This window comes from Astyanax mexicanus, chromosome 1 (genome assembly GCF_023375975.1).
Source record: "Astyanax mexicanus isolate ESR-SI-001 chromosome 1, AstMex3_surface, whole genome shotgun sequence".
NCBI lineage: Eukaryota > Metazoa > Chordata > Actinopteri > Characiformes > Acestrorhamphidae > Astyanax > Astyanax mexicanus.
Window position 1 is genome coordinate 5,994,622 of NC_064408.1, and position 27,675 is coordinate 6,022,296.

Below are 27,675 nucleotides of genomic sequence, written 5' to 3' on the forward strand. Positions count from 1 at the left end.
CCAAAGCTGTATAATGCACAGAATTTTTATTTCCTTGATTGTATAGTTAAAGTTTTCCCATAAATCACATTTTTACTCAAAGAAAAGGCAGTCATCTCCAAAACAGCAACTTTACAGAAGAGAGAAAAAACCTTGTAAACTTTCAATGGAAGTCAATGTAAAAAGAGTTTATTCCAGGTGATTTTTTGAAGAGTTTCTATTGGTCCATTCATCAAGAAATTTTGGCACAGTGTAGGGGACAGTTTGTCTAAAAATCGACAAAAATGGAGATAAGTGTTTTTCATAGTACAGCAACGATATGTAATAGGTGGGTTGTACACGTGTTAAGGAGGCCAAGATAGCAATAAACGTCTGACTGTTGAAGTCTGTCTAGGTTGTATTCAATCAGTGGTGCACCTGTGTTTTTCGTTGCCAAGATAGCGATAGAGCAGACATTCACATAAACACATCATTTCCAGACCACCACACCCATCAGTGTAGGTATATTCAGAAGCACTGTTGCTATTTAAACGATGCAGGTGGAAGGTGTGAAAATAGACTGTTGAAGGGGTGTAAGATAGCAATGAGCATCGTGACATGCCTTGCACAGAGTGTATGAATACGTTATTGTAGTGTATCTCAAATCATCCACCCATAAAAGGTATCTGTATATGAAATGGGCAGAACACATTACTGAAAAAAAGTCACATTAAGTTGACTCAAGTTGTGCAGGTTTCTAAACTGTTTGGAAGTAGTCAGTTGGCAGCAAATGGTCTCCTTCAGTTACTTTTACAACATTTTATTCAAAACTAGCTACATTTTCCATTGTTTTGAGAACCCGATTACTTCTTAGTACCAGTTGTTAATAATGCGCCTCATACTCATGAACCTCATGAGGCCTCATTTCCTGAAGCTCTTGTAGTGGTACTTAGATATCGAAACGTTCCTCATCCTCACTTAGAAAACAAAAGTGTTCACTATATGTTGTAATAATTTCATTTTCAAAAAACAATCAGCACGTGTTCAGTTTATAAACATTTTATTGAAAAATGTTGTAATGTCTTTAACAGTTGGTCACTTTTTAGTACCAGTCGCTCATGACGCGCCTCATACTCATGAACCTCATGTTGCCCCAGTTGCTGAAGTTCCTGTAGTGTCCGGGTCCGAAGTACCACATCCTGCCCATGTAGTTGGGCTGGTCGTAGAAGAGCCAGTGGCCGTCCATCACGTGGCAGGAACGGCAGCCATGAGACCAGTTGTAGCGGTTCATGAAGTTGTCACAGTCGCTGGTCATCTCCATCATCTGGCCCATGTAGTTATCCCTCTCGTACATCCTCATCCTGTAGGATCCATTGTACTGTTGGTGGAAAAAAAGAAGAATTGATAAATAATCCATTTAGATTTTATAAAATATCACTACATCATAAATATACGTGATTTTAACCTCTAATATCCATCAGTCTTACCCAGGGGATCATACGGCAAGACCTGACCCAGCTGCTGGATCCCCACATGCTCATGTAGTCAGAGTACTCTCCCCTCCTGAAGCAGTACTGGTGACCCATGTAGTTGGGCTGGTCGTAGAACATCCAGCAGCCGCTCATCACCCTGAAGGAGTGGCAGCGGTTCATGTAGGAGGACATGTCGGCGCAGTCTCCACTGCACTCCCAGGAACGTCCCATGAAGTTCCTGTCCTCGTAGAACATAATCTACCAAAGATAAAGCAGTAGAACATCATTAGTTACATTTGGAGAAACAGCAGAACCTCAAAAACAAGTTCTTAAGTTCTAAACTGTGTCCCATGTTGACGTGTCCTGCTTACCCTTCCATTCATCTTGGCGGTTTTGGTTGTCTGAGCTGTTTCCAACTGGTGACTGACACACTCTGCCTGGTGCTTTAACCCTGATATTTATACCTGGTCAAAACCAAGGGACAGTGTCCCCCTTATTGTACAAAGCCCTGACCAGGCAGAGTGATGGAGTGGTCCACAGAGAGAAGAAGTTCTTTCTTGTTGCTTCCATGAGAATGGAAATATAATAACATAAAATAACATTTATAAAAATGTTGGGTACTAAGGAAATATAGGCATATGGTTCCTTGCGATCATTCTATGGGACTTCTCTGCTAGCTACATAAGCATACTTCTTAGATGGTCAGCATATACTTACCAATATATACAAACAGTTGGATACATTTTAATAGATTTTGTTTTAATGACAACATTTTGTTGATACAGTATTTTCACCAATTGAGAGTAGTACAAACATTGTCTACGTTTTTTTTTACCAATGCTACAATGGCTATAAAACCAGCTAGTTTTTTATAGAGATGGGGATTTTTATTTTCCAGCAGGGCTTGGTCCACTATCCACATTGTTATAAGTACCAATTTATTGGTATTCTAATTTTCTGAGACACTGATTTTTGGGTTTCCTTTGGCTGTAAGCCATAATAATCAACAATAAAAGAAATAAAGGCCTAAAATAGATCACTCTGTGTGTTTAATACATCTATATAATATATGAGTTTCACATTTTGTAGTGAATTACTGAAATAGAGTATCTTCTCAATGATATTCTATTTTCTTTTTAGATGCACTGGTATATACATATACTTACAATTGAAGGGTTTTATAATGTGTATTTCTATGAGATTTAAATTAGGTTACACATTTAGAACAGATATAGAAGTAATCATAGGATATTCATTGAAGTCTTTGATATTTGTCAGAATATTTGAAATGTATTGAATTGTATCTGTTTTCTGGGATCTATTCAAAAGTCTACCTCACAAAGAGGTCTTCTCTGTGGACCCACTCCATCACTCTGCCTGGTCAGGGCTTTGGACAATAATGGGGACACTGTCCCTTGGTTTTGACCAGGTATAAATACCAGGGTAAAAGCACCGGGCAGAGTGTGTCAGTCACCAGTTGGAAACAGCTCAGACAACCAAAACCGCCAAGATGAACGGAAGGGTAAGCAGGACACGTCAACATGGGACACAGTTTAGAACTTTAGAACTTGTTTTTGAGGTTCTGCTGTTTCTCCAAATGTAACTAATGATGTTCTACTGCTTTATCTTTGGTAGATTATGTTCTACGAGGACAGGAACTTCATGGGACGTTCCTGGGAGTGCAGTGGAGACTGCGCCGACATGTCCTCCTACATGAACCGCTGCCACTCCTTCAGGGTGATGAGCGGCTGCTGGATGTTCTACGACCAGCCCAACTACATGGGTCACCAGTACTGCTTCAGGAGGGGAGAGTACTCTGACTACATGAGCATGTGGGGATCCAGCAGCTGGGTCAGGTCTTGCCGTATGATCCCCTGGGTAAGACTGATGGATATTAGAGGTTAAAGTCATGTATATTGATGATGTATTGATATTCGCTGAAATCCAAATGGATTATTTATCTATTATTGTTTATTTTCACCAACAGTACAATGGATCCTACAGGATGAGGATGTACGAGAGGGATAACTACATGGGCCAGATGATGGAGATGACCGGCGACTGTGATAACTTTATGAACCGCTACAACTGGTCTCATGGCTGCATGTCCTGCCACGTGATGGACGGCCACTGGATGATGTACGAGCATCCCAACTACATGGGCAGGATGTGGTACTTCGGACCCGGACACTACAGGAACTTCAGCAACTGGGGCAACATGAGGTTCAATAGTATGAGGCGCGTAATGAGCGACTGGTACTAAGAAGTGACCAGTAGCTGAAAACAATGTTAAATATATTTTCTTAAATAAAAAGTTCAATAACTGTATAAGAGCAGATTTTATGTCTTCTTCTAGATTTTCTCATTTGATTAAATTTATTAATTATATATTGCACACTATGTTCTGCAATAACAAGGAGAATATTCAAAATGTTCATGTTTCTTCCTAATTAGGATTGAGCACCATCTGTTTAACCAATAAGAAATCACTGAAAAGTATAATACTAATCAAAATTCCAAATTCTTTCATTCTGATTTGAATCTCTGAACTTTATTAATTAACTTATTTATTTCCTTGTTCAAGTAGCTCATAAACAATATGTACTAACATGTTTAGTAACATGTGTATTACTAGTTTAAATGCACATGTGGTGTAAATATTGACTAAGAAGTGATGCAACATAATAGAAGTCACTTATCAAGTACTGATATTTGTTTGATGTATGTTACGTCAACAAAAATTACATCACAAAAAAGATAAAACAGTATATATTTTGCATTCATGCTTAGGACTGAAATTAAAACTTTTTTATATTCGTACAGAGAACTTGTAATGCTGTAAAATGGACATGACACGCAATGCCATGAATGAAAAAGAATGGCTCAATCCATTTTAAACAGCAAGGGTAATCACTTTTTAACATTTCATATTGAATAAATGTTTTTAACTAGACGAAATTATACTCAATTATACATTCAATTAGCAACACAAACAACCATACAAACAACATAGATAGATAGATAGATAGATAGATAGATAGATAGATAGATAGATAGATAGATAGATAGATAGTCTTTATTGTCCACAATTGGAAATTTGTTTTCACTGTCAGTACATAGCCTCCGAAACATAGATACATGCATAAATACACTTAACACATGCCTTCCACCCCGTCCCAACCAACTTTCACCATCCCTATATACAGCCCAGAACATAAAACACATATATAATCACATACACTCCAGACAGAGGGAGTCAGGTCAACAATTCTGTTGGTGTCACAGAGGGAAAAAAAGAATCACCGCCGCACACTTTCTAAAAACAGAGGTACAATATGAGTACTTTTTTGTACTCAAAGGTACACTCTTCATAATTGTACCCTCAAACGTACAATATTGGTCTTTACAGGGTCAGTTTTGTTCCCTCTGAAGAACAAAGTAATTTCTAACAGTAATAACTACAAATTTGTACCATTTAACCTGCCAAAATGTACAGTCAGTATTCTGTATCACTGTACTAATAAACAATATATATATATATATATTTTAATTGCACATTTTTTATTTGAAAGCCAGACAATTTTCGATCATCAAGTTTTTGAGCCATATTTAGTTGATGATAATGTTTATAATCTTTATAATTTTTATTGGCACAAAAGCCATGGATACAAAAAATGACTTTCACTGAAAGGTTCTTTTTTGTACCTCAATATAAGGTACAGCTCCAGCGACAAGCTTTGTACTCTATTTTCTTAGTGTGTAGGGTGGATATCTCAGAAGGCACAAAACTTTTCCCAAAGTGTGCCCGTTTCCATACCAATGTCCTGTATCTACGCCCTGATGGGAGCAGAATAAAAAAGTGGTTTAGAGGGTGGCTGGGATCCTGTACAATAATTTGTGCTTTGTTTCTAGTGAGTTTAGTGTTCTGATCTGATAGGTTGGGAGTTTGTAGGCCTATTATCTTGGGTGCAGTATTAGTGATGCGTATAAGTTTGTTCCTATTGGCAGCAGGTAACATGTTGAAAAAGCAAGGTAGACAGTAAATGAGAATAGGCTGAACTATACTCTTGTACAGGAGGAGTGCTTTAAGCTTACGGATGGCTGGAAGTCTTTGTTGGCTGCGTTTGTGAATCTCATTGGTGTGTTGTTCAAAGCTGAGTTTACTGTCCAGGGTGAGTCCAAGGTATTTGAAACAGTCTACCAATTCTACTGTTTCACTGTTGATGCAGATGGGATTGTGAGTTGTATGTATTTGTGATCTGGGGTTGGTGATTACCAATTCTTTGGTTTTACTGATATTGAGCTGAAGAACATGTTAGTGCTAAATATTAAATACAAATAATACTGCTTAGTGATTTAGTTCTCTGTTAAGACACTGGTTTACCATCTAGAAAGGTAACAGGTAGTACATTCCATTACCCACAATTCACAGCATGTCTTTAAAGACATGCTCAGTAGGCCTACACTTCCTTTTAAACCACTACTCATTGACCCACGCTGCAGACATGGCTTCTGGGAAACAAACAAAAGTCCGTAAAACAGTTCTGGTGAGCTCAATATAAATGTTAAAACTGTCCCATTCTATGGTCTGACTCTTTCTTTACTAGTGTGCACTCCTAGCATTAAAACAGTTTTAAAGATGTTTACTATAGACCACAACATTAGAATATGAACAGAAGATTTAACCTATTAAGAGCTCTTTGAAATTACAATAAACAATTGAATAGGGATGTTAATATTTTAACAGCAAATTTGGGACAATCTTAAAAACAGAGAACTATGGCTCAAATAGTATTTAATATTGTAAAATAAAAACTTGTGGTGAGCAGGTCAAAATTAAGTTATAAACATGGTTGGGAGCCAAGCATCCACCAACTCATGTTTAAACATATCATATGTGGGGACCTTAGTGTGCCTTCACACCATGGTAGAGAGAAACTATAATGTAATGTCTGTATATGAGGATGGAGGGTCTCATGATGTTAACATACTCATGGTATATTAAGTTTGTTCGTTATGTAATTCATAAATTTCACCAAGACAAAAAATCTAATATTTTTCATGGACTGAACATTTTATTCACCAAAACATGTTTTACATCATTTAATGCAATTGGTCACTTCTTAGTACCAGTCGCTCATGACGCGCCTCATACTCATGAACCTCATGTTGCCCCAGTTGCTGAAGTTCCTGTAGTGTCCGGGTCCGAAGTACCACATCCTGCCCATGTAGTTGGGCTGGTCGTAGAAGAGCCAGTGACCGTCCATCACATGGCAGGAACGGCATCCGTGGGGCCAGTTGTAGCGGTTCATGAAGTTGTCACAGTCACTGGTCATCTCCATCATCTGGCCCATGTAGTTATCCCTCTCGTACATCCTCATCCTGTAGGATCCATTGTACTGTTGGTGGAAAAAAAAGAAGAATTGATAAATAATCCATTTAGATTTTATAAAATATCACTACATCATCAATATACGTGATTTTAACCTCTAATATCCATCAGTCTTACCCAGGGGATCATACGGCAAGACCTGACCCAGCTGCTGGAGCCCCACATGCTCATGTAGTCAGAGTACTCTCCCCTCCTGAAGCAGTACTGGTGACCCATGTAGTTGGGCTGGTCGTAGAACATCCAGCAGCCGCTCATCACCCTGAAGGAGTGGCAGCGGTTCATGTAGGAGGACATGTCGGCGCAGTCTCCACTGCACTCCCAGGAACGTCCCATGAAGTTCCTGTCCTCGTAGAACATAATCTACCAAAGATAAAGCAGTAGAACATCATAAGTTACATTTGGAGAAACAGCAGAACCTCAAAAACAAGTTCTAAAGTTGTAAACTGTGTCCCATGTTGACGTGTCCTGCTTACCCTTCCGTTCATCTTGGCGGTTTTGGTTGTCTGAGCTGTTTCCAACTGGTGACTGACACACTCTGCCTGGTGCTTTAACCCTGGTATTTATACCTGGGTAAAACCAAGGGACAGTGTCCCCCTTATTGTCCAAAGCCCTGACCAGGCAGAGTGATGGAGTGGTCCATGTGACCCAGTTTCTAGAAGACTTTTGAATGGATTCTATTTACTTGTGTTAAAAGAGCTGCACAGAACATAAATACATTTTAAATTTTAGTTTTGTATTCTAACAACAGTCATAAATCTCATTGAATGTAATTTCATTTATATTATCTATTAAAAAACTGCATTGTATTGTATACACTACTAGCCTGAATTTGTTTCGTTAGAATGTTCTGTATTGTGATTTTCAGCTCTATGTACTACAGTATGGTGTAGTGGGTAGCATTACACAATAAAAATGTACAAAACTGCAAAATGCTTACTAGTGTACAGATGTTTAAGTTTAATTATAAGCATTTAGTGTATATTGTATACAGTGTTTAATCTTATTTTAGCATTTAACTACAGTACATAGACATAGCCAGGCATTTTTATCATTTTTTTTTATTTTTGAGTTGTAATAGATTTGACATAATAATAGAATAAATGTAATTATTTTACATATAAGTAGGTAGGTCTGTAATTTATCCCCAATAAATGCCAATGATGTAATGATAATAGAATAGCTGTAGTAATGTATTATAGCTTGTCAAAGACAAGGGCATTTAAATGAATCATAGTTTGGGAAGTATATACTAGTGCACCTTAAAAAAAAATTGAATATCATTGAAAAGTTACTTCATTTCAGTAATTCAGTTAAAAATGTGAAACTTGTATATTATATAGATGTATTAAACACAGAATGGTCTATTTTAAGTATTTATTTCCTTTATTGTTGTTGATTATGGCTTACAGACAATGAAAAAAAAAAAAAAATCAGTGTCTCAGAAAATTTGAATATTATATAAGATCAATTGGTACTTTTGGCTACAGTGTGGGCAGTGTGCCAAGTCCTGCTGGAAAATGAAATCCGCATCTTCATAAAAGTTGTCAGCAGCAGAGGAAAGAAGCATGAAGTGCTGTAAGATTTTGTGGGAAAACAAAACTGCACTGACTTTAGACTTGATAATAAAACACAGTGGATCAACACCAGCAGATGACATGTCTCTCCAAACCATCACTGATCATCAGTAAATTTTACATTTCATTTGTAAATCAAGGGAGCAGAGTCTGGAGGAAGAGTGGAGAGACACACAGTGTCCAAGCTGCTCGAGGTCTAGTGTGAAGTTTCCACCAATCAGTGATGGTTTGGAGAGACATGTCTGTCATCTGCTGGTGTTGATCCACTGTGTTTTATTAAGTCCAAAGTATAGTACAGTAATTTACTTATTTAATTTTTGCTGGACATGTTCCAATTAAACAGGATTTTCTACCCTCTCTCTAATGAAATGTATAGTTGGGTTGCGGTTCGTTAAGCACTCGTGGTATCCTCGACATGCTTACTGTTGATACGATAAGGAAATTTATCACAATAGGATAAAAAATGTATATACAGTAGCAGGGAAAAGTTTGCTAAAACATTTAATTCAGTGTTTTTCATTATTCTAAAATGTTTGGCATTGTAAATTAATACTAAAGTCATCCAAACCATAAATAAAATAAAAAAAATAGAATCATTAAGTAAACAGTAAAAAAATGTTAGACAAGCCAGAATATATTTTATATTTTAGTTTCTTCAAAAAGTAGCTCCTCTTGCTTGGATATAATATTTGAGTAATGTTCTTATACAGATTATGAGATGCAACAACTACTTAACTAAAGAAAGAATAAAATAACTTTACAAAATTAAAATAAGTAAATCTGGGAAAAAAAAAAATCTAAAACTTTAAATGTAGCCAACAAACGCTTTATAATGTTATGATAGAACTGGCGCTCATCAGGACCACCAGAGGAACGAAAGAGCAAGAGTTTCCTCTGTTGTACAGGATAAGTTCATCAGAGTTACCAGCCTCAGAAACCGCAAGTTAACAGCCCCTCAGATACTTCTTCAAAGAGTATTATTATTATTTTTTTTATTCATATATTTATTCCCTTTTTTTCTGGTCTTGACAAAGAACTATTAAAAAAAGTTATTCTTTTGGTACACATTAGCAAAACAGGCATCTTGAAAGGTATGTAATGCATATAGATGTTTATCATTAGCTAATAATAAACATTTCCGGGAAAACACTCCATTATTTACTCTTCACATATAGGAAAAAAATATTTTAACTAAACTTATTAATTCACTGTTTATATGTACTTGGTTGTTTTTTGTTAACTTTAAACTCCACAAGGATGACAGAAAAATATTGCCATGTCTTTAAGCCAAGTATGTCAGTAGGTACCAGTTGTGCTGGTTTGTATGTGTTGAGGAGTACAATGCTATTTGCAACATAAGTCTATAAGTGAATAGCAGAATAGCAGGTTGCAATATGCAAAGTTGAGGATCTGATAGTGGACAGTGTATTTTCCTGTTAGACTTAAAGTGATATAAGTTGCGAATGTTGAGAAAAAACCCAGATACCCATATCTGTTGTTTTTCAGTTACTGGACATTTTATTTAAAACAGCATGTTTTACATTGTTTTCAGCTACTGGTCACTTCTTAGTACCAGTCGCTCATGACGCGCCTCGTACTATTGAACCTCATGTTGCCCCAGTTGCTGAAGTTCCTGTAGTGTCCGGGTCCGAAGTACCACATCCTGCCCATGTAGTTGGGATGCTCGTACATCATCCAGTGGCCGTCCATCACGTGGCAGGAACAGCATCCATGAGACCAGTTGTAGCGGTTCATGAAGTTGTCACAGTCTCCGGTCATCTCCATCATCTGGCCCATGTAGTTATCCCTCTCGTACATCCTCATCCTGTAGGATCCACTGTACTGTTGGTGGAAATAAACAATTATGGTTAAATAATCCATTTGGATTCCATCGAACATCAATACATCATTGATATACGTGATTTTAACCCCTAATATCCATCAGTGTTACCCAGGGAATCATACGGCAAGACCTGACCCAGTTGCTGGATCCCCACATGCTCATGTAGTCAGAGTACTCTCCCCTCCTGAAGCAGTACTGGTGACCCATGTAGTTGGGCTGGTCGTAGAACATCCAGCAGCCGCTCATCACCCTGAAGGAGTGGCAGCGGTTCATGTAGGAGGACATGTCGGCGCAGTCTCCACTGCACTCCCAGGAACGTCCCATGAAGTTCCTGTCCTCGTAGAACATAATCTACCAAAGATAAAGCAGTAGAACATCATTAGTTACATTTGGAGAAACAGCAGAACCTTTTGCCTAGATTCTATTTACTTATCCTGGGAGAATTGCAACCAACAAATTAACTTAATCCTGCTTAAACCGTCATATCAAACCGCAATTGCAGAACAGCTCACTCATTAGTACTTTAACAGTGTCCCAGTTAGGTTAGGTTATAAATACTTTTTAACTAACACAAGATTGCAGACATAATAATGCAATCAAATAATCACAGCAATGCAGAAATTTATTCCAAAAGCATGATAGAATATTTTTATGAATAAGTAGGAGATATAATTGCTGAGAAAAGTGTAATGAAATTCTAGGCAATTAAAAGCACCTAAATAGTTTTAGTATGAATCTGTAATGGACAAGTATAGTGTATCATGTTGAAACATATTAGCATTACTTAAATGACACAAAACAAAAAGACAAATACTACTACTAATAATGCAAATCTAAAAAAACTAAAACCAAAAATAAAAAAATTGAGTTTATTTGTTGACTTGTTTCTATTGCATAAAACTTATACTAAAACTAATATAGGTTCAGCCAGCTTTGTTTAAACTATTAAATGTTTAAAACAACATTGGTGGATATAAGTTGGATACAAGTAAGGCTAGACTCAGAGATATAGAAGTTATGAGTATATTGATAAAACTTGTATATTAGCTCTCTACTGTGAGGTACAGTTAAATTTGATTGGTACCCAAAGTAGATTCTTTGTGATATGAGACTGTATTTAAGTTATGATTGATTTTTTCAATGATTTTCAAGGGATAAGTATCTAGGAAATAAAAAAAAAAATAGACTGCTAGAGACTAGATAGTCACATGTAAGAGAAATAAAAGCACTTCTCTACTCTGTTGACCACTCCACTACTCTGCCTGGTCAGGACTTTGTACAATAGGTTGTACACTAACCTTTAGTTGTGCCCAGGTATAAATACCAGGGTTAAAGCACCAGGCAGAGTGTGTCAGTCACCAGTTGGAAACAGCTCAGACAACCAAAACCGCCAAGATGAACGGAAGGGTAAGCAGGACACGTCAACATGGGACACAGTTTAGAACTCTAGAACTTGTTTTTGAGGTTCTGCTGTTTCTCCAAATGTAACTAATGATGTTCTACTGCTTTATCTTTGGTAGATTATGTTCTACGAGGACAGGAACTTCATGGGACGTTCCTGGGAGTGCAGTGGAGACTGCGCCGACATGTCCTCCTACATGAACCGCTGCCACTCCTTCAGGGTGATGAGCGGCTGCTGGATGTTCTACGACCAGCCCAACTACATGGGTCACCAGTACTGCTTCAGGAGGGGAGAGTACTCTGACTACATGAGCATGTGGGGATCCAGCAGCTGGGTCAGGTCTTGCCGTATGATCCCCTGGGTAAGACTGATGGATATTAGAGGTTAAAATCACGTTTATTGATAATGTAGTGATATTTGGTAAAATCCAAGTGGATTATTTATCTATTATTGTTCATTTCCTCCAACAGTACAATGGATCCTACAGGATGAGGATGTACGAGAGGGATAACTACATGGGCCAGATGATGGAGATGACCGGAGACTGTGACAACTTCATGAACCGCTACAACTGGTCTCATGGATGCCGTTCCTGCCACGTGATGGACGGCCACTGGATGATGTACGAGCATCCCAACTACATGGGCAGGATGTGGTACTTCGGACCCGGACACTACAGGAACTTCAGCAACTGGGGCAACATGAGGTTCATGAGTATGAGGCGTGTCATGAGCGACTGGTACTAAGAAGTGACTGATATAATTTAAGTTTTTAATAAAATGTTTAGTAACTGAAAATTGGCATTGTCTGTTCTTTAATATTCACCAACAGTAATCATAATAATAATGTCCATACCTAGTTAGGGACATAAAAAAAACAGCTTTGCACTGTAAACATTTGAAAAATTCTGTCATTTCTTACACAACAGGCCACCCAACTTTTGGTACAAGCAGTGGTTTATCTCACACCTCGACTACTGCAATGCAATACTAACATTGCTCCCGACCTGTGTAGTAAAACCACTCCACATGATCCAGAATGCAGCTGCACATCTGGTCTTCAACCAGCCAAAACCATGTCATGGGCACATGTCACTCCAATGCTTATTGAGCTCCATTGGCTACCAGTGGCTCAAAGCTCTTAAAATCGCCTACAAAGTGATGAGAGAACAGCTCCTTTCTACCTGCACTCACTCCTGAAGGCTTATGTTAACTCCCTCCCGCTGTGCTCTTCCTTTAGTGAATGTTACTTAGCTTTACCAAACATTCACATAAAGAAAAGAACAATCAAGACTGTTCTCATACAGAGTTCCTCAATGGTAAAACAAAGTACCTTCCACTACCAGATCAGGAGCATCAGGAGCTTCCCTCACTGTCTTTAATAAACTCCTGAAGACAGAGCTCTTCAAAGAACACTTACTCTACTAACACCTCTAACATACTAACTACTTCTAACTTCCTAATTTCCTTTTCCTCCTCTATCCAAGTATTCCCCTTTGGCCTCTCTTAGGCCCTACCCCCTCTATTGCTAAATGTACATCATTATTGTAAGTCGTTTTGGACAAGAGCTGTCGAACACTTTTGAGGCAGTGAAAGCCACAAAGAGGACATTGGATCACAGGTACATGGTAGTACAGGTGCAAAATTGGAGGGTGGGACTAGGGTCTGGTGATTCATAGAAGGCCATTAGCATGGCTACATCACCAGAGAGAAGGTGAATGGTTACTACGTTTATCCAAGAATAGAAAGAGGAGGTGCACCATGCAACTAAAGCCTTGCTATAGAAAAGGGGCAGTGGGTGAGATGGGAGAGTGTTGAGAAAAGGGGAATCACTTGGCCAGAGATGTGGGCACTGAAATCAAGTTAAATCAAGTTCCTGCTATGGAACTACCTATACCTTAGGCAGGGGCTAGGTGAAAACCTAAGCTATATTGTGTATTATGTGTCGGGAATGGGACTTTGAAACTCATTATTTCATTTAAGAGGACAAGAGAATAACATTATTATAAGAGCAACATTTAATTACAATTAATAGTTTTTTTCTAATTATGGCCACAAGAATCTCAAGAATTTCTTAGAACAAAGGCCCAATCTTAGTCTCCAAGTCTAGGCCAAAATTAAGTTATATAGTTATAGTCAACTAATTCACAATAATAGGCCGTCTGACTGGTGAGTTTTTGTGTGTACCTAAAGTTTTGGCTGCCCTGGCGTACTGTAGACACAGAAATGAGTGATATTTGTTGAACGTTTGTACTTGTAGGCAAATTAAGCATTTATTGTTGTGTCTATTGTGTACTTTTGTAGTTTGTAGCTGTATTTGTGGGCTGTTGATTTGTATTAAGTTAATGTAATTAAGTCAAGACAGAGATTATGTAGTTATTGTAATATTTATAATGTGTCGGTCGGTTTATTATAAAATAATAAAATGTTTGGAACCTTTGTTTGTAAAACTAACTAAAAATTAAAGAATGTTTTTTTTTTTTATCTATTTAACCATATAACCCTTCATAAGCTGATTACTTGTAATAAATGCAAATTGTGGGGAGACATTTTTATTATTATTATTATTATTAGTGTTGATGAATATCAAGGAAAACACAATGTCTATTTTAAATTTACTGAACATTTTATTGCAATGTTTAGTACCAGTCGCTCATGACGCGCCTCATACTCATGAACCTCATGTTGCCATAGTTGCTGAAGTTCCTGTAGTGTCCGGGTCCGAAGTACCACATCCTGCCCATGTAGTTGGGCTGGTCGTAGAAGAGCCAGTGGCCGTCCATCACGTGGCAGGAGTGCCAACCATGGGACCAGTTGTAGCGGGTCATAAAGTTATCACAGTCGCTGGTCATCTCCATCATCTGACCCATGTAGTTATCCCTCTCATACATCCTCATCCTGTACTGTCCGTTGTACTGTTGGTGGAAATTGTAATATTAGTTTAGAAAAATGTAGTTAATAATATGTAATAAAGATCTAATATCCATCAGTCTTACCCAGGGGATCATACGGCAAGACCTGACCCAGCTGCTGGATCCCCACATGCTCATGTAGTCAGAGTACTCTCCCCTCCTGAAGCAGTACTGGTGACCCATGTAGTTGGGCTGGTCGTAGAACATCCAGCAGCCGCTCATCACCCTGAAGGAGTGGCAGCGGTTCATGTAGGAGGACATGTCGGCGCAGTCTCCACTGCACTCCCAGGAACGTCCCGTGAAGTTCCTGTCCTCGTAGAACATAATCTACCAAAGATAAAGCAGTAGAACATCATTAGTTACATTTGGAGAAACAGCAGAACCTCAAAAACAAGTTCTAAAGTTCTAAACTGTGTCCCATGTTGACGTGTCCTGCTTACCCTTCCGTTCATCTTGGCGGTTTTGGTTGTCTGAGCTGTTTCCAACTGGTGACTGACACACTCTGCCTGGTGCTTTAACCCTGGTATTTATACCTGGCTGAAGCCAAAGAACAGTGTACCTCTTATTGTCCAAAGCCCTGACCAGGCAGAGTGATGGAGTGGTCCATGTGACTCTGTCTCTAGAAGACTTTTGAATGGATCCCATTTACTTACACTGAAAGAACTGCTAATAATCCCAAAATGAAAGGGTTTAATAGACTATATTTGGTACTACGTTCAAATAAGGCTCCTTTATAAAGGGGTTATAAATAGTTTAGTTTATAAAGGGGTTTATTAATGGTTATTATATGGGTTGTGCATTTACCGAATAGCAATTCCACATTCATTTATACTTTTAAGCCTCAGATCTTTCTGGATATTTATTTTACTTTGTCTTTTCTACCGGTCAGCATTAACATACATAGTAAAATAAACTAGAATTATTAATAATAATTAATCTGAGTAGTTCAATGCATAATGTAATGACAATGCAAGATAAACACCCAGAAAGATCAGTGGTTTTACAGTATTATTGAATGTGGGATTAATATTTGGCCCTTTTGACCCTTTCTATTTATGTGTTGTAACTCCTTTATATACTATTTGTAAGCTCTTTATAAACTCCTTATAAATTTTAAATATATATATATATATATATATATATATATATATATATATATATATATATATATATATATATAATCTATTTTTAATGGAATATATCTATTCTATCTGCTGTGTAGTATAAAGTTAGGCTTAAAGCGTGTCTGGCAAACTGCCCCTTAGTTTAATTTAACACGAAAAGTGCTGATTTAACAGTGACAAATTGTGTTCTGTTGTTAAACACACACACAAACATACATCAGTTAAACTAAATATGCTATATCTCATGCCAACACACTAACTTGAGTTGTTTATTTATCATGTTCAGCTGTGTGTAGTAGTGTTACCAATTTACAATTGGAGTTAAAAGTTTAAATCCTAGGGGCAAATTTTGCCTCCAATATGTTAAACAGGATATATATCAGTGGTGTGCAGTGAGGCCCTTCTAACCCTTCAAAGGGGTGACAATGAGTGCATGTAAATAATTGCATAATATTTAATCAGGAAATATATTTATAGTTATTGTAAGGGTATGCACTTATTTTATAAATTAAGAGATTAAATAAAAACTAATTCAAAGCATTAGTCTGCGTTTTTAAGTTGCTATAGGACTCTTATCTGACTGACAGCGGTTCTAACCGATCAAAGCTTTTAAAATGGCGTCTGCCCACGTCTCTGCGTGGACCCTTCCCCTGAGATGGTTGTAGTAATGAGTCTGTTAGCAAAGTCATAGGACGATCTAACCAATCAGATTCATGATTTTCACTACGGGGGCGGGGCCATGGCTGCTCAGCGCTGTGCTGAAGGGGCTACGCGTTGGTTAGTCGTAAAACAGCGCGCATGCTGCTGGATTAGTTCAATAGTTAGCGAACTATCATGAAATTGCGACTGTAAAGCAGACAGATATTGTGTCATATTATATTAAAAAGTCCTTTTAAAGGCTGTTCTTCAATGTGAAACTAATTCACAGTAATAGGCCGTCTGACTGGTTAGTTTTGATGTACTTGATGTTTTGGCTGCCCTGGTGTACTTTCGTCATACAAATGAGTGATCTTTGTTGAACGCCTGTACTTGTAGGAAAATTAAGCATTGATTGTTGGGTCTACTGTATACTTTTGAAGTTTGTAACTGTGGGCTGTTTATGTGTATTAAGTTCCTATAACTCAGTCAAGACAGAAAATATGTAGTTATTGTAATTTATGTCTGTGTCGCCTGTTCATGGTGGAAGGGGGGGGTGGGGGTGTTGCAGAAGGGATAGCCGCTATATTCACTGCACGCCACTGATATATATAGTAGGTACTTTGTGGCTGTACAGTTCAGTTTATGCTGCATACTTTTGTTTCAGAGTGAAACTGCCATCTGACACTGTGTCCAGATGATTGGATGGGGAATATCAATTTAATTGGAGTGCTTTTACATACTCATAGTGTCCCAGTGGCCAAACACATGGCAGACACATGTGGATCCCAAACACACAGTTTATTAAGCAAAGCAAAGGGCTAAATCTATAAGAATGGTCACAAAGAACAAAGAAGAAAACACAATAGAAACGTGGGGTAGAAGAGCTATGAAAATTAGATTTAATACCGAGCACTAAACAGGGAAAATAAGAGGTATTTATACAGGGGAAGATAGGTGAAAGCAATCTCAGTAATCAGTTGAGCCAGAACGCCGAAGCATCAGGTGATCCAGCATGTCTTGAAGGTTGAACGCAGGTGAATCCTGGGAAATTGTGTTTTTAGCGCTAAAACAACAAAAAGACTGAAATATAGTCTTATTATTGTATGTTGGATCTTTTTTTTTTTTGCATTTGTTGAAAAGAGAAGCTTCTGTGTTTGAGCCGTGACTATTTGTGCCTCCAGAAATGTTTTGTTCACACCAAGTTTGAATAGAATTATGTCTTAGCTCTTTTTAAAAACGACGTGTTTCAATCACCAAAGTAGTAATAATTTCTAGGTGGAATAAACAATTTGCCCTCATATATGAAGGTCCTATCTGTGTTTTTCTATAATTGTATTCATTTACTGATTGCTGATGCTTGAAGAAGTTTCAGATTCAGAAAGTGGTGCCTCCTTGGCTCGTGTCATATATTTATACTTTTTACTTACCTAATAATACTTTTTTTATTGATCTAATTTTTTGTTTTACCTTTTAGCCTTTTTATTTATTTTATTCATTACATCCTTTTTATTTGTTTTATTACTTTTTATTACTTTATTTTAGTGCCATCATTTACCTTTTTTATGATTTTGGTGTTATTTTACTCCTCTAATCCCTTTAGTTTTGTATGTAATGGCTCGGCTGCATTGAAAATGAGGTTTACCCTCAATGTATTACTGAGTAAAAATAAAGGTTGGTTGATTGATTGATTGATTGATTGATTTTTTGGGTGTTTACTCTTTGTCAGTAGGGGCCTTTCAGAGCAGGACTTTTTAAAGTAACCGAATAAGATGAATCCACTATGATTTAATGGATTTCCTGTGGGTTTTTTTTTTACTCAGTAATGAAATGGTAAAAAACAACCCAGAAGAATGAACTTTGTATGCCTTTGAGAAAGATACAGCAGGAGCAAATATTTCTGCTTTAAATGGGTTGTATGTTGCAGTGGCACTGGCATTTTCAAGGTCAGTATTGTACGGTTCATTTAAAAAGACCACCCTGCAAAAAAAATCTATGTGAAAAACTAAAAAGACATGAAGACATCAGCTGCTTATGGGTGGAAATCACTATTGAAGAGGGTTGTTAAAAAGTTGGTAATCAATTTGTAGGAGGAAATGTTTGAAAAAGTGGTTTCAAGCAGTGAATGAAAATTTTTTAATTTTATTTAGTATATTGCCATTCAGTAATTTGGTAATTGGTTGTCCAAATTGTCCCCATTCATAATTAGGAAAGAATCTGTTAATACTGCAATATACCATTTATTAACTTAATTTAAAGAAATGATAATAAAAGTCTGCTGTTTTTTAGTTAATATATACTTTATTAAAAAAACAAAAGAGCAAAATAAAAGCAATTTTACATTGTTTTCAGCTACTGATCACTTCTTAGTACCAGTCGCTCATGACGCGCCTCATACTATTGAACCTCATGTTGCCCCAGTTGCTGAAGCTCCTGTAGTGTCCGGGTCCGAAGTACCACATCCTGCCCATGTAGTTGGGATGCTCGTACATCATCCAGTGGCCGTCCATCACGTGGCAGGACTGGCAGCCATGGGACCAGTTGTAGCGGTTCATGAAGTTGTCGCAGTCACCGGTCATCTCCATCATCTGGCCCATGTAGTTATCCCTCTCGTACATCCTCATCCTGTAGGATCCACTGTACTGTTGGTGGGAAATAAATAATAATGGTTGATTCCACCAAACATCACTACATCATCAATATACATGATTTTAACCTCTAATATCCATCAGTCTTACCCTGGGGATCATACGGCAAGACCTGACCCAGCTGCTGGATCCCCACATGCTCATGTAGTCAGAGTACTCTCCCCTCCTGAAGCAGTACTGGTGACCCATGTAGTTGGGCTGGTCGTAGAACATCCAGCAGCCGCTCATCACCCTGAAGGAGTGGCAGCGGTTCATGTAGGAGGACATGTCGGCGCAGTCTCCACTGCACTCCCAGGAACGTCCCATGAAGTTCCTGTCCTCGTAGAACATAATCTACCAAAGATAAAGCGGTAGAACATCATTAGTTACATTTGGAGAAACAGCAGAACCTCAAAAACAAGTTCTAAAGTTCTAAACTGTGTCCCATGTTGACGTGTCCTGCTCACCTTTCCGTTCATCTTGGCGGTTTTGGTTGTCTGAGCTGTTTCCAACTGGTGACTGACACACTCTGCCTGGTGCTTTAACCCTGGTATTTATACCTGGGTAAAACCAAGGGACAGTGTCCCCCTTATTGTCCAAAGCCCTGACCAGGCAGAGTGATGTAATGTCCCACAGAAGAGCATCTCCCTTTCATCTGATTCAGTCTCTAGAAGACTTTTGAATGAGTCACATTTACTGTTTTTAGGAGAACAGCAAAAAATAGAGATAATTGATTTATACTCATAATCATTTTGTCTACCAATCATATTTATCTGTGCTGTATAGTAGAGAGCTTCTAGATGGGTTTCTTTAACGTACTGATTTATTGATTAACAGAATGTCTATCCATTGTTAAAAGCACTAGGCTCTGTTTGTAATACTCTTGTTTAAATTATTAAATAGTTAAAACTACATTGGAGGAAAAACAAGGATCTCTAAAACAGCAACTTAACCGATAAAACCTGCTGGAAAATGAATGGAAGTCAATATAAACATTTATTGCAGATAATTGTGAATACATTTTGACACAGTGTAAGGGGCAGTTTGTGTTATGATTGAATTATGTAGTGAGCTAATAAATGACTAAAAAAAACAGAGATACTTGGTATTCATTGGAAAGTGTAGAGTAGTGGAGTGGAGTGATAATAGTTGAGAGCAATTGACAGAAGAATAAAACCTTCACAGCATGAATTGAGATCAATTTAGCATAAATTGAAAATTTATTTCTATCAAAAATAGTCAATTCGGTCTGGTAATAGACAATATTTTAAAACTAAAAACAGTTTGAAACAGTTAAACATGGTAAACAGTAGGTAAGTTAACATTACAAAATAAATGAAAGATACGTTTTGACAATTCTACAGTATTTTAAGGTAAAATATATATCACATTTTTTGTAATCCTTTATTTGTCACATTATGAAACAAAACTCTGCTTTTTCACTTGAAACAACATGTAACTGTTGGTTACATCTTGTATGATTTCATACATTTTCACGTTTATATATTTAGTGTTGAAGTTGGAAGAATAGAAATAAGTAAGGAAGTGTTTTGTTTTAATGATTTAGATTTTATACAAGGTTTTAATCAACATAATACATACACTTCGCTCCAAAAGTATTGGAGCAGTGAGATTAATCCCTTTATTTATGCTATAGAGTGAAAACAATTGGGTTTAACCTTAAAAGATGAATATGAGACAAAAGATGAACATTAATGTTTTATTTTGAGGTATTTTGATCTGATACACAGTTTAGAATACAGCTCCTTTTATCTGAACATTTTTTCGCTTGTGATCAAAAGTATTGAAACAAAAAACATAAAACCAATTAAAGTGAATAAGGCTTAAACTTAGTTGCAAATCCTCTGCAATAACTACATTAATTATGCCTTTCCAGGTTTTTACTCTGCAGGCTCTTCTAGTTGGTGTTTGTTTTGGGGGGTTACTCCCTTCAGTCTCCTCCTTGGCAGGTAAAGTTCATGCTCTATAGGGTTTAGGTTTGGTGATTGACTAGGCCAGACTAAAACCTTCCACTTCTTGCCCCAGATTAACTCCTTTGAGGATTTGTGTCTTTATCTTGCAGTATAAAGAAGGATCTCTCAATCAGTTTGGTCATGCCTTGACACTCCACTGTGTTTCACAGATGAGCTGGTATGCTTGGAATCATGAGCAGATTCTTTTCTTTCTTCAAACATTAGCCTTTCCATCACACTGGTAAAGGTTAATATTTGTGTCATAATCAGTCCACAGGCTTGTCTCTATACTTTGTGGCCAATTCCAGCCTGGTCTTCCTATTCTTTTTTGCTAATTATTGGTTTGCATCATCTGGTGAAGCTTCTTAACTTCTGTTCATGAAGTCTTCTGTGAACAGGAGATTGTAATACGTTCACTCCTGCCCTCTGGAGGTTGTTGCTGATGTCACTAAAAGTAGTTTTAGGGTTTTTCTTTACAGATCTCACACTGTTTCTGTCATCAACTGCTGTGGTTTTCCTTGATCTACCTGTTTGACATCTGTTACTTAGTACACCAGTGACGACTGTCTTCTTCTGGACATTCCAAATGATTGTACTGGCTATGGCAAATATTTATGCAATGGCTCTGATTGATGTCTTGGCTTTACAATTATTTGTTTTTTACCCATATACAGCTCTCAGGTTTTCATGTTTGTTACTTCTCTAACTATAAATGCACAGTCTCAACATATAAAACCCAAATCTAAAACTGAACATAGATATTTAGTCCCGTTTATTGTTTGTAAAATCAATGTAACACATTTGACAGTCACATTTTCCAGTGGGTATGGGATTTAGACACATAGAAGTACACCTGATCTAAAGGGGAGGCATTAATTACCAGACATTTGATGTTTTTAATATGTGTTCAATGTCTTTGTGTAAAACTTGCGGCATTTCTAACTAAGTTTTAAAAGTGTAAAGGTCATGTCATATGTTAAAAGTTAATTATGTGATTCTTTGTATTCTTTTTGTATTTATTGGTACACATCATCAAATAGAAAAATACATTTTATTACACTCATTGATGAATATCAAAGAAAACACAATGCATATTTGTGAAGTACTGACCATTTATTGAAAATTTGACATTTTAGAATATTTTAATCCAATTGATCACTTCTTAGTACCAGTCGCTCATGACGCGCCTCATACTCATGAACCTCATGTTGCCCCAGTTGCTGAAGTTCCTGTAGTGTCCGGGTCCGAAGTACCACATCCTGCCCATGTAGTTGGGATGCTCGTACATCATCCAGTGTCCGTCCATCACGTGGCAGGACATGCAGCCATGGGACCAGTTGTAGCGGTTCATAAAGTTATCACAGTCTCCGGTCATCTCCATCATCTGGCCCATGTAGTTATCCCTCTCGTACATCCTCATCCTGTAGGATCCACTATACTGTTGGTGGAAAAAAATTATAATGGTTGATTCCACCAAACATCACTACATCATCAATATACATGATTTTAACCTCTAATATCCATCAGTCTTACCCAGGGGATCATACGGCAAGACCTGACCCAGCTGCTGGATCCCCACATGCTCATGTAGTCAGAGTACTCTCCCCTCCTGAAGCAGTACTGGTGACCCATGTAGTTGGGCTGATCGTAGAACATCCAGCAGCCGCTCATCACCCTGAAGGAGTGGCAGCGGTTCATGTAGGAGGACATGTCGGCGCAGTCTCCACTGCACTCCCAGGAACGTCCCATGAAGTTCCTGTCCTCGTAGAACATAATCTACCAAAGATAAAGCAGTAGAACATCATTAATTACATTTGGAGAAACAGCAGAACCTCAAAAACAAGTTCTAAAGTTCTAAACTGTGTCCCATGTTGACGTGTCCTGCTTACCCTTCCGTTCATCTTGGCGGTTTTGGTTGTCTGAGCTGTTTCCAACTGGTGACTGACACACTCTGCCTGGTGCTTTAACCCTGGTATTTATACCTGGGCACAACCAAGGGACAGTGTCCCCCTTATTGTTCAAAGCCCTGACCAGGCAGAGTGATGTAGTGTCCCACAGAGGAGCATCTCCCTTTCATGTGTCTCTAGAAGACTTTTGAATGAGTCACGGTTACCGTTTCTAGGAGAACGGCAAAATACATAATACATAAATACAAATAAAACGTCTAAAGAATCATTTATGTCAATGATTTATTGCATTACTACTAATCATATTTATCTGTGCTGTATAGTAGAAATATTCTAGATGGGTTTCTTTAACGTACTGATTTATTGAGTAACAGAATGTCTATACATTGTTGAAAGCACTAGGCACTTTCTGTAATAGTCTTGTTTAAATTATTGAGTAGTTTTAACATTGGGAGAAATTTATGGTAAAAAAAGGGTTTATTTCAGGTAATTTTTAAAATATTTATTTTTGTCCATTTAGTAGGACATTTGGACACAATATAAGGGACATTGTTTGAGGTCCAATTAATGTAGTAAACTACAAATTGACAAAAAAAATCTGCTGTTTGGTTACATTTTTTTTATTGTATATAACATTGTAATTACAGTCATAATTAGTTACATCAATTGACAGAAAAATCTTACCACAGTTATCATATTCTTAAGATGATCATTATGGAAAAAATAATATTTTTCTAAATAAAATTTCATCTAGACTTCTAACAGGTTCAAGAGTTAGTTGGGAAATGTACTGTTATTCCTAATTACATACTAAACAAATAGCTCTAATAGTAATGAAATAAAATAGTATGTATAAGGCTCTAATTAGGGTATAGTTCAGTGTTAAAAAAAGAGCCATAACAACGTTACGGACCCCTTATATTTCCTTAGATTTCATATTACACTACTTAATTACGACGAAATGTATATTTTTGTCTGTGAAAATGTGCTTTATTTTAATATCCATTCAAAAAATAATGAGCTTTCCATTGAGATCGGTTTAATTTATAGATTTTATTCTAAATCATCATCTTGGATCATTTTTTTGATCCATTCATCATGAAAAAATTACACAAGGTAAAAATAAAGCTACCTGATTGACTATTTGAAAAATTAACAACAAAAACAGCATCAATGGAAATACAAGGTTTTAATGAACATTTTAAAATATATAAAAGTTACAAGATAAATCAAAGACAATGTTTTGACAATTCTATACTATTTCTAGGTAAATTATATTCAAACAAGTACATTCTTCACATATTTTACAATCCTTTCTTTGTTGTATAGGAGCCACATTATTAAACAAGGCTCTGCTTTTTTACTTTAATCAACTTCACTGGTTAAATCATGAATGATTTAATGAATTGTCTTGTTTTATGTGCTCAATGTTGAAGATGAAAGAATAGAAGTGAGTAAAAAAGCATTTTATTTAAATATTTTGACTTTTTTTAAATGGATGATCTGACTATAATAGCCTAACTAAAAGGACAGAGCCAGGAGGTAACATAGACATGAGGGCACCCTTAAAAAACTGGCTCATATCTTCTCTGGTTCCAGATCCTGTATAATCTAGAGCACCAATATCTTAAATTAATATTGTTCTTTATGTCCATGAACCCCTAGTTCTTGAGCTTTTATCTAAAACAGCACTGACAGCACTGATGTCTCATAAATACCATTTTAATATACTTTTCTTTTACTCAGTTCCAATATTTCTAAACACACCAGCCTTATGTTTTACTTTGCAAAGATGCATCTCTTTTATATCACTTGTTTGGACCATCAACCCTGTGGAAATTTTGTAAGTAGACCTCTGAGACACATAGAAGTACACCTGATCTAAAGTTGAGGCATTAATTAGCAAATAATGGAAGTTTTTAATACGTGTTTAACATCTTTGTGTAAAACTTGTGGCATTTTAAAATGTGTAAAATTCATGTCATATTTTACTTAAAGCTGATGTCCGTAGGTTTTGGGATTTAGGGGATTTAGAACCCTCTCTGGTGAGAATGCGTAATTGCACTGAGCATGCGGAAGAATCATTTTAAACTAGGTGGGTGTGATGCGGTCTCCTTTTAGAGCGGATGAATCTGATTCCAGGTTATGTTCAATTAGAGAGAGAGAGAGAGATAAAGCTCAGTCAGAAACTTCTTTGGTTTTACTATGAGTGAATGGAGGAGCTACTGAGCTCTGAGTTTCACCTTCTGAAGTCTCCATTGCTCCACCAGCTGCTCACGTTCAGTAAAACTGAGCCGGATCCTCTTTTAGAGGCTGTATGTGTGACGTAAGTATGTAAAGACGTGTGACATGGCCAGAAGACAACTCCCGTGAAAAGCGACCCGACACCCCAGTTTTTGGAATGAAGCTTAGCAGGGCTAACACTATATTTTATTCCTTCTCCATTCAGAAATGCTTCGGCTTTCAGTTTAGAAACTAAAAAATATGTACTACCACTTTAAGTTATTTGTATAATGCTTTGTATTCCATTGATGGAAAGAGACAATTTTATTATTCTCATTGATAAATATAAAAAAAACACACAATGCCAATTTCTCAGATACTGAACATTTTATTAAAAATTAGAGTAAATTGGTCACTTCTTAGTACCAGTCGCTCATGACGCGCCTCATACTATTGAACCTCATGTTGCCCCAGTTGCTGAAGTTCCTGTAGTGTCCGGGTCCGAAGTACCACATCCTGCCCATGTAGTTGGGATGCTCGTACATCATCCAGTGGCCGTCCATCACGTGGCAGGAACGGCATCCATGAGACCAGTTGTAGCGGTTCATGAAGTTGTCACAGTCTCCGGTCATCTCCATCATCTGGCCCATGTAGTTATCCCTCTCGTACATCCTCATCCTGTAGGATCCATTGTACTGTTGGTGAAAATAAATAATAATGGGTAAATAACGCATTTGGATTCCATCCAACATCAATACATCATTGATATATGTGATTTTAACCTCTAATATCCATCAGTCTTACCCAGGGGATCATACGGCAAGACCTGACCCAGCTGCTGGATCCCCACATGCTCATGTAGTCAGAGTACTCTCCCCTCCTGAAGCAGTACTGGTGACCCATGTAGTTGGGCTGATCGTAGAACATCCAGCAGCCGCTCATCACCCTGAAGGAGTGGCAGCGGTTCATGTAGGAGGACATGTCGGCGCAGTCTCCACTGCACTCCCAGGAACGTCCCATGAAGTTCCTGTCCTCGTAGAACATAATCTACCAAAGATAAAGCAGTAGAACATCATTAATTATATTTGGAGAACAGCAGAACCTGAAAAACAAGTTCTAAAGTTATAAACTGTGTCCCAAGTTGACGTGTCCTGCTTACCCTTCCGTTCATCTTGGCGGTTTTGGTTGTCTGAGCTGTTTCCAACTGGTGACTGACACACTCTGCCTGGTGCTTTAACCCTGGTATTTATACCTGGGCAAAACCAAAAACCAAAGGCCATTGGGTAGAGCGCCTCTTATTGTCCAAAGCCCTGACCAAGCAGAGTAATGGAGTGCTCAACAGAGAAGAGAAGTGCTTTCACCTGTCATCCATGTGACTCTCTAGCCTCTAGAAGACTTTTGAGAGAACGTTAGAGAACTAAACTATATGAAATTGAAATTAGCTCTGATTTTCGATACTATGGTAATTCCAGCAAAATAAGTCTAGAACTAGCAAAGCTAGACTATTGGAAAACTTATACTACATCTAAACCTTTTCTTCACATTATAACACTGCAATAGACCAGAAGGAACAAGGTTCCTCAGTGTTCCTGTTAATATCAATTAATTAATAGTACATACAATTTTAAGAAAGTTTTACTAAGTACAGACGATTGCATACAGTGTGTAGGCTACATAGACAGTCAACCCTCTCAACCTATTTTTCATTTTATAATAAAAAGCATCTCCAATAATCAATCAACCTTTATTTAAACTCAGGGTACATTGAGGGAAGGTTGATTACATAGGGAAGGGATTGACAGAAATAACAACAACAACAAAAAAGTAGATAAAATAAAATAAGTAATAAAAAGGCATAAAAAACAGCATTATAATAAGGTATAAGAATTATTTTTAAAAAGAGGATAATAATTAAAAAAAAGATATAAAACAAATTAGATAAAATTAATAATTGTAGGAGTAGGAATCATAAAATCATAGTTAAAAAAAGGTAGTAGAACTAATAAAAATTCAACTACAGATGAATAAATAAAAAACTAAACACATAAAATAGTCAAATATAAACAAGCAATAACTATTAATAAAAGAAAAAGTAAGAAACTAAAAATAAATAGAACCCGCTAAAACAAACCAACATAAAAAAACTAAAAAGTTAACTAAAAAAAAAAACAAAAAACAATAATAAAAAATAAATAAATAAAAATAAATAAACTTAAAACATACCAAAGATCATAAAAAAAAAAAAAACTAATATGAGCTAAAACAGTGGCAGGCTGTCTGAAGGTGGTTAGAAACTAGGAGTTTAAAATAACTGTGTAGTTACACCTTAACAATCAATATAATAACAGTGTAACTACTAATGAAGTACACATTTATTACACGTTTATTATAGGTGCACAGTTGTTATAATTACACATGTAATCAGTGTATCAGTGTCAGTTACACCAAGTAAAATATTTCATCCATCTCCAGTAATATAACCTGAATAATGTTTTTTTTTTTTAATATTCACATCTAACAATCACAGCCCCAATGACATAATAGACAAGAGCTGCTGGAGAAATATATGTTTATAAGCATTTTTTCCACGTACAATATTAGGCGTGTCATTATATAACCTGTGCAAATGTAAT

At 37.0% G+C, this 27,675-nt stretch overlaps 7 protein-coding genes across 13 annotated transcripts in view; 3 read left to right on the plus strand and 4 right to left on the minus strand.

Moving 5' to 3' along the window:
- LOC103040661 (astrotactin-2) overlaps positions 1 to 27,675 on the plus strand; it is a 1,082,674-nt gene that overhangs the window by 117,001 nt on the left and 937,998 nt on the right. The window lies entirely within an intron of this gene.
- LOC125782315 (gamma-crystallin M2-like) lies at positions 1,002 to 1,861 on the minus strand. The gene is made up of 3 exons (XM_049465997.1): positions 1,802 to 1,861; positions 1,446 to 1,688; positions 1,002 to 1,336 (listed from the first exon to the last, which is right to left on the minus strand). The coding sequence occupies exons 1-3, from the start codon at positions 1,811 to 1,813 to the stop codon at positions 1,061 to 1,063; spliced, it is 531 nt and encodes a 176-aa protein (XP_049321954.1). The 5' UTR covers positions 1,814 to 1,861; the 3' UTR covers positions 1,002 to 1,060.
- On the plus strand, positions 2,898 to 3,761 carry LOC103034380 (gamma-crystallin M2-like). The gene is made up of 3 exons (XM_007252095.4): positions 2,898 to 2,952; positions 3,066 to 3,308; positions 3,418 to 3,761. The coding sequence occupies exons 1-3, from the start codon at positions 2,941 to 2,943 to the stop codon at positions 3,691 to 3,693; spliced, it is 531 nt and encodes a 176-aa protein (XP_007252157.3). The 5' UTR covers positions 2,898 to 2,940; the 3' UTR covers positions 3,694 to 3,761.
- LOC111191321 (gamma-crystallin M2-like) lies at positions 6,481 to 26,228 on the minus strand. Of its 7 annotated transcripts, none has more exons than XM_049466007.1 (3): positions 19,407 to 19,433; positions 6,940 to 7,182; positions 6,481 to 6,829 (listed from the first exon to the last, which is right to left on the minus strand). In XM_049466007.1, exons 1-3 carry the CDS (start codon positions 19,416 to 19,418, stop codon positions 6,554 to 6,556), a joined length of 531 nt encoding a protein of 176 aa, XP_049321964.1. In that variant the 5' UTR covers positions 19,419 to 19,433; the 3' UTR covers positions 6,481 to 6,553. The 7 variants fall into 7 exon arrangements, with proteins under 7 accessions (XP_049321964.1, XP_022521647.2, XP_022521644.2 ...); XM_022665926.2 differs by lacking the exons at positions 6,940 to 7,182; positions 19,407 to 19,433 and adding exons at positions 10,003 to 10,238; positions 10,348 to 10,617 and having other exon boundaries at positions 6,481 to 6,593; XM_022665923.2 differs by lacking the exon at positions 19,407 to 19,433 and adding an exon at positions 7,296 to 7,352.
- LOC103034696 (gamma-crystallin M2-like) lies at positions 11,558 to 12,438 on the plus strand. The gene is made up of 3 exons (XM_049466145.1): positions 11,558 to 11,646; positions 11,760 to 12,002; positions 12,112 to 12,438. Exons 1-3 carry the CDS (start codon positions 11,635 to 11,637, stop codon positions 12,385 to 12,387), a joined length of 531 nt encoding a protein of 176 aa, XP_049322102.1. The 5' UTR covers positions 11,558 to 11,634; the 3' UTR covers positions 12,388 to 12,438.
- Positions 22,007 to 22,702, minus strand: LOC111191318 (gamma-crystallin M2-like). The gene is made up of 2 exons (XM_049466160.1): positions 22,446 to 22,702; positions 22,007 to 22,350 (listed from the first exon to the last, which is right to left on the minus strand). Exons 1-2 carry the CDS (start codon positions 22,683 to 22,685, stop codon positions 22,075 to 22,077), a joined length of 516 nt encoding a protein of 171 aa, XP_049322117.1. The 5' UTR covers positions 22,686 to 22,702; the 3' UTR covers positions 22,007 to 22,074.
- Positions 25,411 to 26,168, minus strand: LOC125782367 (gamma-crystallin M2-like). Its single transcript, XM_049466162.1, has 2 exons — positions 25,847 to 26,168; positions 25,411 to 25,737 (listed from the first exon to the last, which is right to left on the minus strand). The coding sequence occupies exons 1-2, from the start codon at positions 26,084 to 26,086 to the stop codon at positions 25,462 to 25,464; spliced, it is 516 nt and encodes a 171-aa protein (XP_049322119.1). The 5' UTR covers positions 26,087 to 26,168; the 3' UTR covers positions 25,411 to 25,461.